The sequence below is a fragment of the Callorhinus ursinus genome, unplaced genomic scaffold (assembly GCF_003265705.2).
Source record: "Callorhinus ursinus isolate GAN/ISIS: 27379988/994484 unplaced genomic scaffold, GSC_fseal_2.0 scaffold26, whole genome shotgun sequence".
Classification (NCBI taxonomy): domain Eukaryota; kingdom Metazoa; phylum Chordata; class Mammalia; order Carnivora; family Otariidae; genus Callorhinus; species Callorhinus ursinus.
Window position 1 is genome coordinate 23,565,856 of NW_027397088.1, and position 19,371 is coordinate 23,585,226.

Sequence of the window (19,371 nt, forward strand, 5' to 3'; positions counted from 1 at the left end):
TTAGCAACTTTCAAATATACAATACAGTATTAAATTCTTGCATTTTTTACTCATTATCTTGACTCACCACACACCTTTCCTTTCATTTTGCTTACAGTCCTATTGCTTTTACTTTTCTAGACAATAAGAGCGCTCTTGAGATATGACTATCCAAAAGCACACACTCGGTTCTAATTACTAGAATAGAGGACATTAAGGTGAAAAAACAACTGCGAGAATAAATTAATGTGAAGCTGAATTAAGGAGCGAGAAAAAGAGAGATTTGATACTATAATCTGGAAAATGTCTATAGCCAAAGACATCTGGAGGGAGAGCTGATAGGGGGAAATAGCTCAATTTTCAAAACTATGGACTTAAGCTAATATCCTTAAATTTGTCGTGATGATTTAATCTAGTGAACAAAATCTTTTTTTTCATTTTCCGTGGGGAAAAAAATCGTTTTTGGAAGCCAAGATTCATTTTCCAGGTTATATGTCCTTTCTATCGAGAGGAAAAGATACAAAATGCTTCATCTCAACTCTTATGTACGCTTCTGGATCACCTAAGTTTCTTACTGAGGTCGGGGTGGGGGGGAGTGGGGGGGGTTCCACTCCCCCAAACTGTCTCTTGAAAGACACCAGCAGGGGGCGCCTAGGTGGCTCAGTTGGTGAAGCATCTGCCTTTGGCTCAGATGTTGATCTCAGGGTGCTGGGATCAAGCCCTGCAATCAGGCTCCGTGCTCAGTGAGGAGTCTGCTTCTCCCTCTCCCTCTGCTCCTCACCCCTGCGTGTGCTCTTGCTCTCTCTGACAAATAAATAAATTTTTAAAAACAAAAAAATAAAAGACACCAGAGGTCCAGCAGTTAGAGGCCTACATTCCGCTCATTATAAAACGACACTGGAGAATAGACACTGAACGTGGGCAGTAATCTAAAACAATTGCCAGGCTCTCCAAAGACAAGGGGTTGGACAGCGATGGCCTTCCACCTTTTCTGAGCACTTTAAAAAATAATAATAATAATAACTTGCCTCAACGCTCAACACGTTTCTTGTTATTTTCGTCCCCACAGGTACCATTGCTGAAAACTGAGAATTTCTATGAAAGCAAAAGTACTGATCATTTAGATGTTCCGTAAAGGTTCCTTTCCAGTGCAAGAGGAAACTGTGGGTGTAACCTCATCCTACGCAATTTCTGCAAACAAGAATGACAAGGTGAAGGTCCCCTTTCTCCTGAGAAGCAACCGCTGAAACTAAAGACCTTAAAATACACAAACTAGGAGGAGGAACTGGGATTTTTCACATGCTAAGATGAGCCTCATGGAAAATAAGCCACATTTTACAAAAGGCTTTAATGAGAAACATTCGTGAAGAGTTTCAAAGCATTACAGTGACCTGTCTATGCTGTGTTTTATGTTCCGGTGCTGGTTTGCCAATATTTATTAAGGGTCTTGTATCTTTCAGACCCGAGCTAGTTATTGCAGATAAAAACATAACAACTAGGAAGACCCAGCCCAGGGCCTTGGGGGCTTCACAATCTGGTATACTGATTAAAATAAAGCCTCTATGATTTTAAATCCTCAAGGTATGGCATATTCTTCCAGGCTAGCTTCTTTCCTTTGGTGCCTGCCGTAAAATATGCATTCAGTCAACATTCGTTGGCCACATTTGACCCTGGCTTCCCCTGTTTCGTCGTCATCTGTGAGGGATTATACAGACTTGACGATAACCAACTTTCAAGCTAAATCTTAATATGAGCCCACATTTTGCAGAGAGCTGATGGGGCCCCCCAAAGTTAAGTGGCTTGCCCAAGATCTAGAGCAGAGCTGCAAGGAGAATCCAGGACCCCCCATCCCCAGCTGGTCTCCATCACTGAAATGATACAAAGCCCCCTCTGCCCTTCTCCAGCTGGTCTCCATCACCAAAATGATGCAAAGCCCCCTCCGTTCTATCTCTTCTTTGTAACTGGCTCGTCATACGGGCTGTTTCTCTCACTTAGTCTCGCGCAGCTTTCCCACGAATCCTTCATCACCTGCCACATCCTCTGAACCCCCACGAGTTCATGTGTCCCCTTCGTTGTGAGGCCCACAGTAGCTGTCATTCTAATGGGACTCTTCACATCAACTTTGAAAGAAGCTGAAGCTCCCAAGTGGAAAATAGAGAGCTGGCCATGAATCCGCAATGACAGCCCGTTCATCTCCCCCCCTCCCGCCCAGCATGTCCCCCGGCAGGTGTGTGAGGGAATCCCAGGGTGAAGGAGAAGCAGTCCCTGCACGGGGCTGTGGCATGGCCAGCCCTCCACCCCTCCACCCCTGCAGGCTCGTCCCACTGACACCACGCTTGGAATGAAACCAAAAAGAGCCTGTCTTCCCAAAAGTTCCCATGAAAAGTCTTCCCACGAAAGTTCACAATCCTGACTGCACAAATCTCATACTGATGAAAATGTTTAAAAACTTAAGTTTATGGCATCTCTTAGCTGGTGATGCAAGATACAGAACTAATTTGAGGACACGTCCTACTGGTAATGTTTTCTGAGTGTGTCATATTCTCTTGGATATCGGTAAAATTAGGAAAACATCTTTTTGGAGAAAGGGATCGGTGACTAAAAGTAACCTGTGATCAATGTGAACAAGGGTTGTAGCCACACAAGTAGGAGAGACCAATGTCAACAGTAGTTGGTAAGCATGTTAATCAAGCCCTTTCAATAGAGGGAAAGGATGAGAAGATTCACCCTTTTTTATACGAGACCACCCCAAGAAATATTTTACCTCAAAGCACGTGTTCTTGTACACAACCTCTAATTACAAACAGAAATTTTGGCAGGAGAAACAGAAGAATCTTTCCTACACAAAAATCTTCTTTGAAAACTCTCCTATAGAACGATAAGGAGCATCTTCCATGGGTCCAGAGAAACAAACAGATCTATTTAAGAATTAAAATCATATCAAAGCCTTAAGATGATAATCCATAAAAACAATATAATAATAACAAGGACAAACTTACCACTGTTTGGACTTATTTGTGGTGAGTTCTTTGACTTTACGTTTTGTTTCCCTTTCTTGGGTTTTTCCAAATTCACCTCCTCTTTTTTCCCTTTCCTCTTTGGGGGCTGAGGGGAAGCGTGGTCGCTGGATCCAACCGTTGACTTGGATTGACGATCATTTCCCTGAGTGGCAGAAGATTAGACCCTTACCATGGGCTAATGAGATCCCAAAGTAACTCCTAGTCAATGTCAGTCATTAACCGGTGGTAAACGGGGCAGGGGCGGGAGCGGACGTATTCTGCTGATTCCCGTTCTCTGTTTTAATATGTACATTAACTTTTCCTGGTCCCAGGAGAAGGGTCTAGCAGAAGCATGAGAATTAAAATATAGCTAAAAAGTACTGAACACTTAATATGTACCAGACATTCTATATATAATCATTTCAATCCTCACAACCCTGAGGCAGGCACTGTTTTCGCCCATTGCAGAGAGGAAGAAATGAGTCCTGCCCAAGGTCACGGAGCCAGCAAGGTCATTGCCTTAACCATCCTCTCCCTCCAGAAAAATGTACTGGACGAGGAAAAGTGACAGCCCTCAGTTTGACCACTTAATCTAGAAATACCTTCTTAACTAGTGGTCCCTGTGAATACGCGGGTATCATCATACAAGGAGACATACGCTGTGCTTGTAGAAATCCTCAAATACGTACCCATCTGTTAGTGACTGCCATGCTCCCTGTTTGGGAATTGGAATTCAAATTTGGAATTGCAAATCCAGAGCCACGTGGACCCGAGCAGCTCAAGATCACGCTCCTGCAAGGCAACCACCCATGATCATACATTCAGTGGCTGCCTGTGGTCTCCACGTGCCTCTGGAAACGAAGACCTTGCCTCTACAAAGGAGGCTCTTCAGCATGAAGGCAAGGATGAGTTTCCCTGGCCCCAGGACAGCTCCCGGGGAGCCACGTAACAGCCACCACAATGGTGACCATTGTGAGCTCCCAAAGAACAGGTGCGCTCAGACTCGGTCTTGCTGCTTGGCCATTGCTACAGCAAGAACCTCCCTCCTAACAAGACAACCTGGTTCTTGGATGCTCAGGTGCTAAACCCACTTGAGTGTCTTGAGTGTAGAAAGTGTGAGGCTGCAGGAAGTAGAAAGAATGCAAGTTTTAGAGACCAAAATACGTGGCTCAGAGCCACTGCGCTGCCACTAACCGCCAGTGGGACCTCCAACTAACTCCTGCCTTCTTTGGCCGTTGTCTTCTCAGTTGAGTGCGGCTAACGTACCTGCCTTTAGGTCTATCGTGAGGAGGAAATGGTAACATTTATAAAATTACTAGTACAGTGGCTGTCAGGCAGTAGTTGCTTGAAGAGTAGCAGAGTGCTTTCTCCAAGAGCAGAGTTGGTATGTCTTTCCTTAAAAATCAGATCCAACTCACACCATACTGGGCGAAATCTTTATGCAACATCTGTACTATGCTAGGATCTGAAAATAAATGTAGTAATATTAAATAAACAAATCTGCCTAGAAACCTATTATAACTGCTCATTTTAAACATTTATATATTCAGTCATCCAGAAGCACTGAAATGGTTTTAGCCATCACCCAATTAAGAATAGAAAATTCACAGCCTTACAAATGAAGTTATTTATGCTATTTTGTCATAGCCTACAAGAAAATGAATTATGCATAGATTTATTAACAGTATGAAAACTTGTCCAAATTTCTAACACTCCTTTGCATAATTTAATTTCCCATTCCAACTGCAATTTAAACATACGCTTCCATTTAATTATTGCATTAACTGCAACCAGAGTTGTTGCTTATTTTCCTTCCTTTTCTCCAGTGATTCTTTCTCACAAGGCCCGTGGACTGCCTGGCAGAAGAAACAGATCACGCAATTATAGTGGGGATTCCACACCCATCCGCCAGGTCTCATGTTTCGGCCTGTTTTCCATAGCATCTGTTCGTCCCACAATTTTGTAACTTCAAACGCCTGGGATGAGCAGAGTCACCCTTCCAGCAAGCCTACTGGAAGGTTCAGAGATGCTGTGGAACTTCCAAGAACTCATACGAAGCTTAGTGAGTGAGAACCTCTGGATCTGGGCAGGATGGTCCCTCGCAGCTCTCTGGGAAAAGGCATTTTCAGCAAACGGCGTGTGACCAGGGAGAAGCAGAATTGTGCCCGGGATTCATGCAACTTTAAAAGTCAACTCTCTTGTTGACTCTACAGGAAGTTCTGATTTGCTCCATTTCCGATAAGGACGCTCCAAAGGGTTTATTTTGGAGCATCGAGAAAGCCTGGTGGATTCCAATAACGCTACATAGCATAGCTTTGGTAACGGACCCCCACGCATGCAATTATTGAATCATGACTGATCGCTGGGCGCTTTGTGAGGACTACATTAAACTAAAACAAAGGGAAGAATTTGTTTTGTAACTAGAAGCCTGGAAACACTTTAAATGCCTGTCTTTTTTTAACAAAGAAAAAAATGTTGATTCATCTAAAGTGCTAACAATATAAATACATAATAATGCACAAAAATATAAACTATATAATATAAATATAGTTATATTCATAGTATATAAATTTATATTTAATATATAATATATATTTATATCAAATATAAATTTAAAATATATTAAATATAAATATATAAAATGTATTAAATGTAACTATATAAATACATTAAATTTAAATTTATATGTATTAAATGTATATTATATTAAATATATACTAAATATACAATATATATATTCATATTTATTCACATAGTTAATTATATAAATTATAGGTGATCTACAAATAAATTAGAGAGGTCGGAGGGAGACAAAGGAATGGAGAGGGGGATTTTTCCTTCCTTTTTTGAGACTTCCACATGTGACTTATAACCTGGATGCATAAATGGAGAGTTGTGGCTATCTGGGGGGCATAGGAAGTAAGGGAGTTTTGCCATTCTCGAACAGCTCTGCCCGTTCATAAAACAGTATTAACGAGTACTTCTTACGTGCTAAATACCCATTTAACACAAATATGGTATTATCATCACCATTTTGCAGATATAGGGGATTAACTTTCTCAAGGTTCCCCAGGTCTGATTTTTCTGCTACACGGAAGCTTCCTGATGCCACGGCACTGCAAATATTTATTATATGGCATGATTCCCCGAGAAGGCCACCAGGAAGTGACAAACTGTGGCTACACACCGAAGGGAAGACAACGAAGCGGGGGCCTGATTTTGCAGCATGTCCCACGCGGGAACCGGATGCCCGGGACCTGGACCACTGCCCTGCCTCCCGCCCGCCACACAGCAGTGCATCTGACAGCTCTGAAAGGAGCCCTTCGAGCTCCCCGACTTTATTAAAACTCGGGGTTTTTTAATAGCTCCCTAGGCTCTTTCCAACAGGAGCCACTCAACTCAGGTGTCTTTCTTTACAACAGGAAATGCAGCCCCAGCCCCCATAGACACGTGCCAAAGGCCCCAAGGCTGGAAAACATCGAGTTTAAGATAATGTTGGGAGGGCCTTGCCTCCGCCTCGGCGTGTTTCGGAGATGTGCCCAGGAGGAAGGCTCCTGACCAGGAGGCTGGACCCAAACTCAGGCTGGAATTTCTCTCACTGATGTATCTGGTGATGGCAAGTGTGCAAAAAGCCCCTTTATCCATACCAGACTCGGTTTCCCAAAAGGCAAAATGGAGCTTTGGGAGCATCTGGAATTTATCTTGCTTCACAGTGACCTTGTGTTACATGGATAATCGTGTTGGTTTTGTTGTTGTTGTTGTTCACCAGAACGTTAGCAATGACGAGATTTGAGTCTGTAAACTGATCACAGGCTCTATCGGCCACGTGGTAATAAGAACAAGAACCCAGGCTTTACCTTTCAACTATCTCCGAGTTTACACGTCTTCCACTAGGGGCCGCCTTGATCCTGCGTGGTGTGCCCCGGGGAAGTCTCCCGATCAGGGGGTGGTTCTTCTCACTTAATAGAATTTAACATGATTCCCTTCTATCTTCCTTTTGTTTTCAAGGCCAGAACCGCAGGTTAAATTACTCTCAGTTTGCTCATGTCTGTGATCCCCCAGCGCTAGGAGTCTGTGTAGGGAATGGCTCTGTGGTCTCGTTCCTTAGCTGCTAGCACTGGAAGGGTCTGCCTGAGCCCAGAAGCCCCCTCATCACCCGCACTCCCTACCACAAGGGTGGGTGCTGCTGACCCACCAGCAGGGGCCCCTGTGCAGATTCCTGCAGCTTCTCCTTTTTTCCCCACTAAGTTCTATCAGGCCCCCACCCACACTCCCCTTCCTCATGCACCAGAGTGATTCCTAGAAAGCCCTGCGAGAAACGAATTCCTAAAAACCCGGCTCTGCATCCCCTTTGACTTGTATCACCAGTTTAGGGCTGCCTTTCCTGCTGACTCGGGGGTGGTCCCTTCAGTCCCGAGCTAGGTCTCGCCCAGCCCCCTCACGCACACCCCCACTCGGTGCCAAGCAGTTAACAATCTTTAAAAACATGTACATTCTCCAGGGACCCAATTAATTAGAGGACAGGAGTAAAATAATCCTTCAGTTAAAAAACCAAGGCTGTGACCTTGGAATTGCCGACGGACATGGTCCCTCCGTGCGCCTCACTGCCGGGCATTCACACACCCACTGCACAGGGGTATGGAGCCCCTGCCGTGTGCCAGGCGGGTTCTGCCCCTCTGCTCGAATATAACATCCTGAAAGAGGGCTGCCCTGACCACCCAGATGATACAGCCCCCTCTCACTTCCTCTTCCCATACCTTGATGTGTTCTTCTTCAAGCTTATCCCCGATTAACACCAAGTGTGCTGTGTATTTGTCTTTCTCCTCCCCCCAGAATGCACGCTCCATGTGCTCAGGGCTTTCTCTAGATTCACTGCCTCCCTCTTCCCATAAGCTCTACGACAGTGCCCAGGACGTAACATGCACTCAGTAAATGCCTACTGGTTGAACCCACCACTCAGAGACAACAGTTACAAGATACTCGAGGAGGACTCGTCATAGGCGCCCAGGTCACCTGCGTCGCGTGCCTGGGTCCAGCGCCCCACCACCTCCTGCTTCGGTTCTCCCCCCTGACCCGCTTCTCTGTAGACACCACAGCCGGAGTGATCCCTCAGAAATGTAAGACCAACAATATCCCTCTCTTCTTCTCGTCTTCTAACCCTCAGATGGTGTCCCCCATCAAGGAATAAAATCCAAACTCCTAGCACGGTGTCTACAGACCTGGCCCTACGTGCCTCTCCAATCTCATCTCAGACCACTCTGGCCTTCTTCCTGCCCTCCTCACATGCCAAGATGCCAGGCTCCTCACCAAGGGCCTTTGTGACCCTTGCCTCTGCCATAGATGCTCTTTCCGGTCCTGCCCCGCCTTGCAGGACTGGCTTCTTTAGGTCATTAAGGTCTCTGAGAATTTTCTATCAATTCGTGCCTTGCTACATTTTATTTTCCTCCTAGTGCTTAGCACCATGTGAAATTATGTGTACATTTGTTTGGAGGTTGATAGTCTATCCACCCCCATTCTCCCACTTCACCCCCACCCCTGCTGCTCCACACACACTCACAAGCACTAAAAGGAAAGTTCCATGAGGTCTGAAACCTGATCTGTGGGCCACTGTGAGCTGGTCCTTTAGAGGGGCTCCTGGCACATTAGTAACAGCTCCATAAGTATGTGTCGAATGGCTAACTGAACGAGCAGATGGACAGATGGATGAATAGACAGAATGTTTTTGGAGTGTTGTGGAAAGAGGCAAACTCTGCCGTCATTTTATTCTTCTAAGTCGGAGCATGGACATGTAATTTTGAGTCTTTGCTTTCTAGGAGATGGAAACATGTCATGATGTTGAGTCTTTCCTCCAAGGTCACTTCCCCAGGGACGACCTGTCCTGACCCACCTACCTAAATAGGTTCTCCTTCCATTGTCTCATATTGCTCTGTACCTTTCTTTCATTCCTACCGCACCTTGTAATTATATATTGATTTCTGGAATTGTTAGTTTAACCTTGTTCTCCCCCAAGTGTACCTTGAGCTCAGAGCACCATGTCTTTTTTGCTCATCTCCATTTCCCTGGGGCTCTGCTCCGTGCCAGATACACAGGAAAGTCCATTTACCATTAGAGGAAGCAGCATTCACTGCACAGATTCTAAATAACTTCCAAACAAGCAAGCGATATGGATGTGCCTCTTGCACATGAATTTTAAAGCAGGAAACAAATTGTGCATTTTTAATAAAAAAAAATGTAGACCATTCCAAACTTCAGAATAATAAGCCCGTAATTCCAAAGTCTGGTAACCGTGAATGCAAAGAGTTGAGTTATGGTCTTGGTTCTGACACCAACTTTCCCGGCTGACCTAGGGGCACTTACGAAGTCCACTGGGTCTCTCTGTTCGACCACCACCCTTGCAGCGGCATCATGGGAATCGATGAGCCCACTCATGCCTGGGGTAGACAAGGAGATTCTGCCCCCAAAGTCCTGAAGAAGAGCAAGAGGACAAAATGTCCAAACCCTACATTCGCGGGTTCTATTCAGCTTTGGTAGCGGTATCTATCTTTGAGCCACTGGAACATTCTCTCTCCTCCTCTCTCCTCCTCTGCAGACCAGTGCTGCCTGCCTTGCTTGGGGCTGGGTCCTCGGCAGTCTGTGTGCACTCTCTCCAGGATCGCACTCGACAGCAGGAGGAGGGCTGCCCCGCGCCGGGCTGGGTGCCAGGAAGGAACAGCAGAGTGATGGGTCTACTCTCCAGCTATGACTGCTATGCGGATGAACTTGCCATCTGCGCCCCGGGTCCTCGTCAGGCCTCGGTCTCCACCAGTTACAGCTGCTTGCTGAACACTTTCAACTAGATTCCGCGATGACACCTCCAACTCAGTATGTTTGAAATCAGGCAGGTCATTATTTCCTCCGACTGCCCTCTTCCTGGCCAGGGTCGCACTATTTCCTGGGTGATCCACGCTCAAGAACCTGCAGTTATCTCTGGCTCCAACCTCTCCATTAACCCCCCGTGTCCCATCACCAAGGAAGTCTTCCATCTCTTCAAGAGCAATAGGCACCTTCCTAGCCTAGCTCTTTACACCTGATGCCAAGGCTCCCGCTTGCAATGGCCACGCAACAGACGTCCCTCATCTGTGGCCTCTCAATACGTTAAAGATCTGACCTTCCTAGAACAGACTTGGGTTCACATTCCCACTTCTCGGAAGCCTTCGTGAGCTGCCCTCTACTCCAGGATAAGGACTAGACTCTTGGGTCTGACATTCAAGGCCATCTGAAACTGCTACCACCTACCACTCCAGGCGAACCAGCCTGCACACACGAAGCTTCCCCTGCTCCAGTCAACCCGAGGGACTCCCCGTCCCCCAGGGTCATGAGCATGAGCTCCCTCCAGACAGGGCCTGTGGACTCAATGGGAGCCTTTGAATGTGCTCCTACTGTCTGTGCAGAATTCCCCTTCCATGTTTAAGTGCAGATGCCGTGATTGCCCCTCGGAGAGCACATCTTCGCTCCTTTCTCACACCATCCTTTCCATCTGAAACCCCTTCCCCTCCTCAACCTTCACCCGTCGCAAACAACCCTCAAAGGCATGGCTCACATTCAACTTCCTTCGTGTACTTTGGCGAACACACCTTTGACTTCCTCTGTCTCGCGTTTACCGATCTCACCGCAAACTCGCTGGTCAGCGTTAGCTCGTCAGTTACCTTTTCAGGCTCTGTTCTCCACTTCAACTGGATTGTACGTTTCCTGAGGGCCAAAGCTTGGTCATAAACAGGGCAAGAGCCTCAGCTAATGAATGGGTGATAAATGTCTGTTGTTTGTTATGCTGAGGTCAGCACTACATCACACAAAATGATTTCTCTTTTTTTTTTTCCCAAAGAATTTTGCATGATCTACAAAAAGGTTGGGGCGGGGGGTGTGGACTAAAGCATCATCAGGAGACATATCATCACCCAGCAGTTGCTTATGTCACGAAATACCAATGGAAGAAGTCTGCTTAGTTAAATCAGGGGGCAGCGTGCAGACTAGGGGGAAATGCCAAACCAATTCTGATCACTGCTGGGCAGGCAGCTCAGTCAAAAGGGCAGAGAGAGAGAAGCCTCAGCCAGAAAAACCTGTCAAAGTGGCCCTCCAAGCCTGGCATCACACCACTCCCTGAGAAGGGGTATGGACCAAAAATACAAACAGGTTATGAAGTCACCTACTAAACGCCTGCCAGAGTTCCCCCAGGAGAGGTACGGAATGGACATTCGCTGAGTTAACAAATGCATGGACCAATCACAGATGGAAAAAATTCTGATAGGGAATGACGTAGAGTGATTCTCAGTCTTTGAAAGGAAGATAACTTGATGATTGCCTTTTTTTTTTTTTACAAAAACATCCTTTTTTTAGTCTTTGTCAGAGATACAAAACCAGACTGAGCAGACCACGAATGTGACCTAATCCAAACTTTCCTCTACTTTTATGCGTCATTGCCCAGATTTCAACTGTGTATATGCAAGGAAAAAGACACCTACTTTGGAACCTCTATTTTAAAAGCGTTAGTTCACTTCGAAGACCTTAACCATAACGTTAATGTTCTAGCGTTGTTTCACATAGTTGCTCATCTACCACAAGGCAGCTAAGTTTTATCTCTTCAAATTTAATTGAAACCCAAAGGACAGTCTCTCTGTATCATATAGAAATAGAGAATATTTAATGAGTAAAGCATCTGATACTTACACTCCCTTTAGACTTTCTGGATCCTACAATAGGAGGTAGTGAAGAAGCTTTCTGACTGTGGAAACAAATCGCAATTTAGAAATCTGAATGTTATTGACAAATAATACATAATGCAAGATAATTGTCATCCTAACTTGTCAATCCAACCTGCAAGTCATCTGCTTAAGGGACACAGGTGTTTCACAAAAAGTACCACATACTTTCCCGATTTCACAAAGACCACCATAAAATCATTAAAATCCAGTCCCAAAGATCTTTAATGTTTAACATTAAACAATTTTCACTGACGCTCCCTATAAACTTTTAGTACCATCTTAAATTTTTTTTGCAGCATTTTTATTCAAATCCCCAAACTTTCTGGATGCATTTCAAAATGTCACTTCCTAATCTCAGCGATGGTTTTGCCAGACTGAGTCAAAAACAATAAATGTCCATTGTTTTCATAACATCTGCAGTGTCTATGTCAGAAGCTCAGAAAGGCAAAACACCGGCGTTTACATTCAGTGAGCTTCTAGACCGGTCATTCTCAATAAAAAAATAAAAGTTCTCTTTGGCTGTAGGAATGTTGTTCCACAGATGGTAGGAAGAGACCTATCTTGGAACCCACTGACCCCTCTGAAAATAAGACCACACACAGATGAAGGTGTGGCTAACTAATTTGTCAGAGAGAGGCCACCAAGAGCTACAGACTTCTCATTGCCCTTGAGAACACACTGTAGCCCACAGCAGGTGAATCCAGTGTTGCTCAGCAGAGATCGTGAAGGATTTGACGTTATGGATGGCTAAGGACAGTCGTCAGTAAGTCTGCTGGAAAGTAATTCTAAAGTGCTGGAAAACCGTGTGCTCCTGCCCACTCCAAACACCACCCCAAAAGTCCATTTCATCCCTTACTTATTTGGAAACCCTCGGCCAGCCTCTCCATCAGGCTTCATAAACTGCAAATTAATGGAGAACAAATTGGTGACCTTCTGCTATCTCTGTGCAAGTAACCCACACCCCAGCAGAGGACAGCCACGAAAAGTCAGGTTCTGAGAGCTAAGTGGCCACAGAACGTGTGGGAAAAGCAGCACAGGGGGTAAAAAAAAAAAAAAAAAAAAAAAAAAAAACCCCACCATGAGCAAGCCAGGGGGTGCCTGCATCTGCCGGGGGCCAGCCCTCTGCTCAGCGGAAATAAGGCACTTTTCACAAATGCATGACATTTCCTAAAGAAAAAGGGTCACAGTGCACTGTGTGTAATTAAAAGTGCAATCTTCAAAATTTTGCATATAATAATTATAGTCTTTCTTGCTGCTCTACTTACTTGCACAAGGAGATTTATATTGTTTATATATTGTATATTTATCTCGTTATTATTAAAAGGAGTATAAAATATTATGTTTTTTAACACTTGTAGATGTTCGTATATGCACCAACTGAAAACTATTTGGTCTAGCTAACCAGCGGAGACATTATTAAAACTTCGAATGATGTATGCTGTATAGAAGCCCTTGGCCCTGTATCTTCTTCACCAAAATAAATCTTTATATTTACTGTGAATTTGTAAGTGAATGGTTAAAAGAAATGCTATATAACCTTTCATAGAGTCCCCCCAAATTATATTTTTGTGCAAAGAAAAAAATCTCCAATCTCCAATCATGGCAAAAATAAATAAATAAATCAAATCAATATATATCAAACGTGCTTTCCATTCTAACTGATGAGCAAGATTATATAAGATATACCGGTGGTCAGCATAAGACAATGTTATTTCAAGTGGTAACGAAAATAGGAGATGTGAATGAGGATGAACACTTACCCATAGGACCTTCTCATGGTGGACTTGTCAAAAAGTAATTCACCGTAAGGCAATTTCTTAAACTTATCTCTGCCGACAGCCACATAAAACCGCCCATTCTCCAACTCGGCCCCGCTCTCAACAAGTTTTCCTTCTAACGTGTAAAGTCTGCCAAAACATGAATGCCCACAATTAAAATTTAAACAAGCATGGAAGAGCTACTTAAAATTACAAAGTTCAATAGAAGCATTCCTCTCTTAAGTTGGCTCATTTGTTACTGTGCTAATTATTGAATTCGAAATGCCTCAAAGTCATTAGATTCTACTAAATGCCAGTGTTACAATGTAGAGACAGTTACCCTCTCTCTGTGTACAAGTACTTCATCCCAATCAACCTACCAACCCAACAGAAGGATCGTCTCCTGCTGCCACAGTAAGATTTCAGACGGAAAGCCCTGACTCGTACAGAATGTGGTGTTTTACTGGCGGCATCACGATTCCGGACTTCCAGCTCTATTACAAAGCTGTCATCATCAAGACAGTATGGTACTGGCACAAAAACAGACACATTGATCAATGGAACAGAATCGAGAGCCCAGAAATGGACCCTCAACTCTATGGTCAACTCATCTTTGACAAAGCAGGAAAGAATGTCCAATGGCAAAAAGACAGTCTCTTCAACAAATGGTGTTGGGAAAATTGAACAGCCACATGCAGAAGAATGAAACTGGACCATTTCCTTACACCACACACAAAAATAGACTCCAAATGGTTGAAAGACCTAAACGTGAGACAGGAGTCCATCCAAATCCTAAAGGAGAACACAGGCAGCAACCTCTTCGACCTCAGCCACAGCAACTTCTTCCTAGAAACATCACCAAAGGCAAGGGAAGCAAGGGCAAAAATGAACTATTGGGATTTCATCAAGATAAAAAGCTTTTGCACAGCAAAAGAAACAGTCCACAAAACCAAAAGACAACCGACAGAATGGGAGAAAATATTTGCAAATGACATATCAGATAAAGGGCTAGTATCCAAAATCTATAAAGAACTTATCAAACTCAACACCCAAAGAACAAATAATCCAATCAAGAAATGGGCAGCAGACATGAACATTTTTCCAAAGAAGACATCCAAATGGCCAACAGACACATGAAAAAGTGCTCAACATCGCTGGGCATCAGGGAAATCCAAATCAAAACCTCAATGAGATACCACCTCACACCAGTCAGAATGGCTAGAATTAACAAGTCAGGAAACGACAGATGTTGGCGAGGATGCGGAGAAAGGGGAACCCTCCTACACTGTTGGTGGGAATGCAAGCTGGTGCAACTACTCTGGAAAACAGTATGGAGGTTCCTCAAACAGTTGAAAATAGAGCTACCCTACGATCCAGCAATTGCACTACTGGGTATTTACCCCGAAGATTCAAATGTAGGGATCCGAAGGGGTACGTGCACCCCAATGTTTATAGCAGCAATGTCCACAATAGCCAAACTGTGGAAAGAGCCAAGATGTCCCTCAACAGATGAATGGATAAAGAAGTTGTGGTATATATACACAATGGAATATTATGCAGCCATCAAAAGGAATGAGATCTTGCCATTTGCCACGACGTGGATGGAACTGGAGGGTGTTATGCTGAATGAAATAAGTCAATCAGAGAAAGACATGTATCATATGACCTCACTGATATGAGGAATTCTTAATCTCAGGAAACCAACTGAGGGTTGCTGGAGTGGTAGTGGGTGGGAGGGATGGGGTGGCTGGGTGATAGACATTGGGGAGGGTATGTGCTATGGTGAGCGCTGTGAATTGTGCAAGACTGTTAAATCACAGATCTGTACTTCTGAAACAAATAACGCAACATATGTTAAGAAAAAAGTAAAAGAAGAAGATAGCAGGAGGGGAAGAATGAAGGGGAGTAAGTCAGAGGGGGAGACGAACCATGAGAGACGATGGACTCTGAAAAACAAACTGAGGGTTCTAGAGGGGAGGGGGGTGGGTTAGCCTGGTGATGGGTATTAAAGAGGGCACATTCTGCATGGAGCACTGGGTGTTATGCACAAACAATGAATCATGGAACACTACATCAAAAACTAATGATGTAATATATGGTGATTAACATAATAAAAATTTTTAAAAAAAAGAATGTGGTGCTTTATTTTATTTTTTTAAGATTTTCTTTATTTATTCATGAGAGACAGAGGGTGGGTGGGGAGGAGCAGAGGGAGAAGCAGGCTCTCCTCAGAGCAGGGAGCCCAATACGGGGCTCGATCCCAGGACCCCGGGATCATGACCTGAACCAAAGGCAGACGGCTCAACAACTGAGCCACCCGGGCGCCCAAACGTGGTACTTTAAATGGACTCAGCTCCCGCTGAAGATCGGTCCTTCTATTTCTATTTTGTGAGCACGTTTACAATTTATTTTCTTAATGTATTTGTCAGGTTGACAGACTTACTGCATTCTGTGCAAGAGCCCTCAGCCAAAACAGTACATCCAAACACACACAGAACAGAGTCTGAAAACAAGAGGCAAAGGAACCCATGGAGAGGATTAATGATGCAGAACTGCATAGCATTCATGCCTCTTCTTTTTTTTTTTTCTTTTTTGCCTCCCTTCATCTTCCCAGAATCAAGGGATTTCACAAGGACCTCCCTTTACTGTAAAACTGCTGCCGCAGACAACAATGAATATGTTACTTATTAAAAGAACAGCGATAACTTTATACTAGACAACTTAAAGTGTCCCCAGAATTCTTTTTCTAAAGAACAAGAAATAGCTGATTATTAGAAAACACCATGAAAAAGGCTATGCCTATTTTTGAAGGTTATAAACCAGAGTTCATGACTGGAACAAATTTAGAAAAAAAGCATTTAGAAAAAAAAATTCTCAGACTTCTTATCTTACCTAATAAAGGTTAGTGACATTTGCAAAGAAAAAAAAAAAGACAAAGGCATTGATCTGTCTGCTTCTTCACTGATGATGTAAATGGCCATATCAAAAGGAGCCAAGAAATACATAGAAAACCGCCACAAAAACCCTGAAATGTGTTTGGGTTGATTTAATATAAAGATGCTCCCTCTTTATAACACTGTAATTCAATCCTTACAACTCTAATTCTCAACACTTAACCCAGATTTTCTGGTTTTCCCTCCTTAACCTAGACCAGGGTTTCTGAACAATGGTTCTATTGGCATTTTGGATCTGATAATTCTTCGTTGGGGGGGCGGTCTGCCTGTGAACTAACGGTAGGTGCTCCTAATAGCACCTTTGGCCTCTACCCACTAGATGGTAGTAGTAGCTGCCCCATCCCCAGTGTGACTACCAAAAATGACCCGATGCTGCCAAATGTCCCCTAGGGGCAAAATCGTCCCAAGCTGAGAACCACTGGCCTGGACCCAGATATTCATTTTCCTTCAAAACAGGAAGATCGGAGTCAGTAGCTAACTTTTATGGCTTGAAATTAAAAGACAAATCACTATGGATCTGGAAATAGCCAAGATTTGACTGGTTTCCTCTGCAGGTAGTTAAGCATATGGAATAAATTCTAACCCACGATTTTAGGCTTCTTTTATAGGACTTTGACCTGCTTTCTTCCTTTTTTTGCAAAGGGCAAGAAACATAAACGGGGAGTTGAACTGGTTTTAATGGGATGTTTCTGATATGTAAGTATACTGAGGCACAGGGAGGGTCCAGCCATAAGACTTTTTAATGTTCTGTTAAAGGAAAATGGGCATGTCCCAAGTGACCAGCAACCAAATCTCACTCATATCTGGCATTACACTGAGAATTAAGTTCCTCCAAGTATTCAAATATTGCAGTGGGGGAACATATATTTTCATTTCTGTATTTATACTTGCATATATTTTATTTCCATGTGTGAATTTGTTCAGATCAGTATATGTATGAACAGGTGTATCTGGGCATGCAACTGTGTGTATATATCTCTGGGTGCTTTATATTATTTATCGAGTGGGTTTACATTTCTGTATATGTCAAAAGACACAACTGTATATCTAAAAAAAAGAACTTTTAAGATCTGCCTTCACTCCTGACACCAAAATAAATCCAGAAGGATCAAAGGTTTAAATGAAAAGTACAAGATGAAAACACTGCAGAATATTTTTATAATCTTGGAATGAGGAAAAGCTAAGCTAGTCAAAAAACTTAATGATCATAAGAAAAGACTAAAAATTTGACTGTACCAAAATTCAACTTAACTGTACACACACACACACACACACACACAAAACATAAAGAGAATCAAAAATACAAACGGGAAAATATTTAAAACTCATAGGAGAAAGGGCCAGATGCCCTCATATGTAAAGAGTATCTATAAATCAATAAGATAAATATGCAAAGGCAATACAGATAGTTCATATATAATGAAAGATAAATTTATGGGATTTTTCTCGAGAATAGCTTTAGTAGTTAAGAGCACAGGCTCTGGAGCCAGACTGGGGACCAGTGACTCTGGAGCGTCCTGGGATTCTTCTGCACACTTCTGAAACCCATTCACCCAGAGAAGATGACTCGGGCGTACCTGTGGACAGCCCCACTCCTCAGAGTTACTTTTTCTGTGACCATTTGTAGCACATGATCCCACTGATTCAAGGTTTTTCTGGGGATGAGGAGGCGAGAAACCGGACTTACGAGGTCTCCATTTGCAATCAAGCTGGAAAAAAAAAAAAAAGCAAAACCAGCCAGCCACGCCATTTGAAACAGTTATACTTTTAAAGCTACAAAACAAATTCCAAACCACAAGGAAAGCAACCTTCCAACCTCAAGGTAAAAGTCTTCAACTTACAAGATGGTGCAGGGCTCCTGAAGGGGTTTTCTAAAGCGAGCAGACACGTTGATTCTGCTGTGCATTACCGGCTTCACCTTTAAAAAAGCAAAGAAATGCACATAACTGAATGTCTGTTAGGTTTTCTTGTCTTTTTTCTAGGAGTTAAAACTACAGGTTTTCAGAAACGGGCTGAGACCTGTTGTGCCTTTGTTAAAAACTTGCGCTCTTTTCCCCAATTACATAAACATTCCAGGCTCACTTTCTAGCACTATCGTATGCCCTTAACAAAGCTCTCAAGAAAAATTTCCCTTAAACCCTGGCTTACTCCTTGTGATCTCTGCCCACAATTGGGCCTATCCTGAGAATTTTAAGGCAACATTTTAAACACTGCTTTCTGCAACACAGAAACAAAGTAATCTTATAAAATCTGGAACTCTGAAGGGCTCCCCCTCCAGCCAGGCATACTCCTCTCTGGGGCTGAATCTAGCCCTCTCTCCCCACCCCACCCCCGCACACGACCCCATACAGCCCCACCCCCCAAGCCACGTGACCCCATCCCATTTTCCCCACGGATTCCACTTCTCCCCTCTCCATCAGCCCACTTTCTCTAGCCTTTGCTGCCAGGCTACACACCGCAAGAAGCACAAGGCCCCCCAGGGCCCCCTCCGCCTGAGGCCAGGTTTGGGCTTCCAGCAGCCCTCTCCTCCCTAGTCAACTACATAGGGTTTTTTCCTGAATCCCTACCCCTCATGCTGAACTCTAAAATTCCACTGCAGACACACTCACTCTCAGCAGATCATTTCCTTCTGAACTTAAGGAAATTCGGGCCAACGGGCATGAAGCCCCTGGAGCTCCCTTCCCTCCACAACCCACCTCATCTTCCTCTTCACCATTTTTCTCTGCTCTGCCAGTCTCCGGTGGAACCTTAGCCCTTTTTAAAGCTAACCCCCACCTTGGTTTTGTCTCCAGCTACCTCTGCTGGATCCATTAATCATCTGCTGCCAGTGTCCTTCCCTGCTGGTTTTTCCCAGAGCACTTACCATCATCTGACACATGACATATTTTATTTATCTGATTTTCAATTGCTTGTCCCTACTATGTCCCTTTGGTGTTACCATCAA

General features: G+C 43.9%; 1 protein-coding gene across 2 annotated transcripts in view; it reads right to left on the reverse strand.

Moving 5' to 3' along the window:
• DCDC2 (doublecortin domain containing 2) overlaps window positions 1-19,371 on the reverse strand; it is a 156,783-nt gene that overhangs the window by 95,517 nt on the left and 41,895 nt on the right. The window contains exons 4-9 of one of the 2 annotated variants that reach the window (XM_025891266.2): window positions 18,269-18,345; window positions 18,005-18,136; window positions 13,477-13,623; window positions 12,794-12,883; window positions 11,682-11,736; window positions 2,979-3,141 (exon numbers count right to left, since the gene is read on the reverse strand). In XM_025891266.2, the coding sequence (XP_025747051.1) occupies window positions 2,979-3,141; window positions 11,682-11,736; window positions 12,794-12,883; window positions 13,477-13,623; window positions 18,005-18,136; window positions 18,269-18,345 (664 nt within the window). The remainder of the gene's footprint in view (window positions 1-2,978; window positions 3,142-11,681; window positions 11,737-12,793; window positions 12,884-13,476; window positions 13,624-18,004; window positions 18,137-18,268; window positions 18,346-19,371) is intronic. The other variant, XM_025891267.2, reaches the window with a different exon arrangement.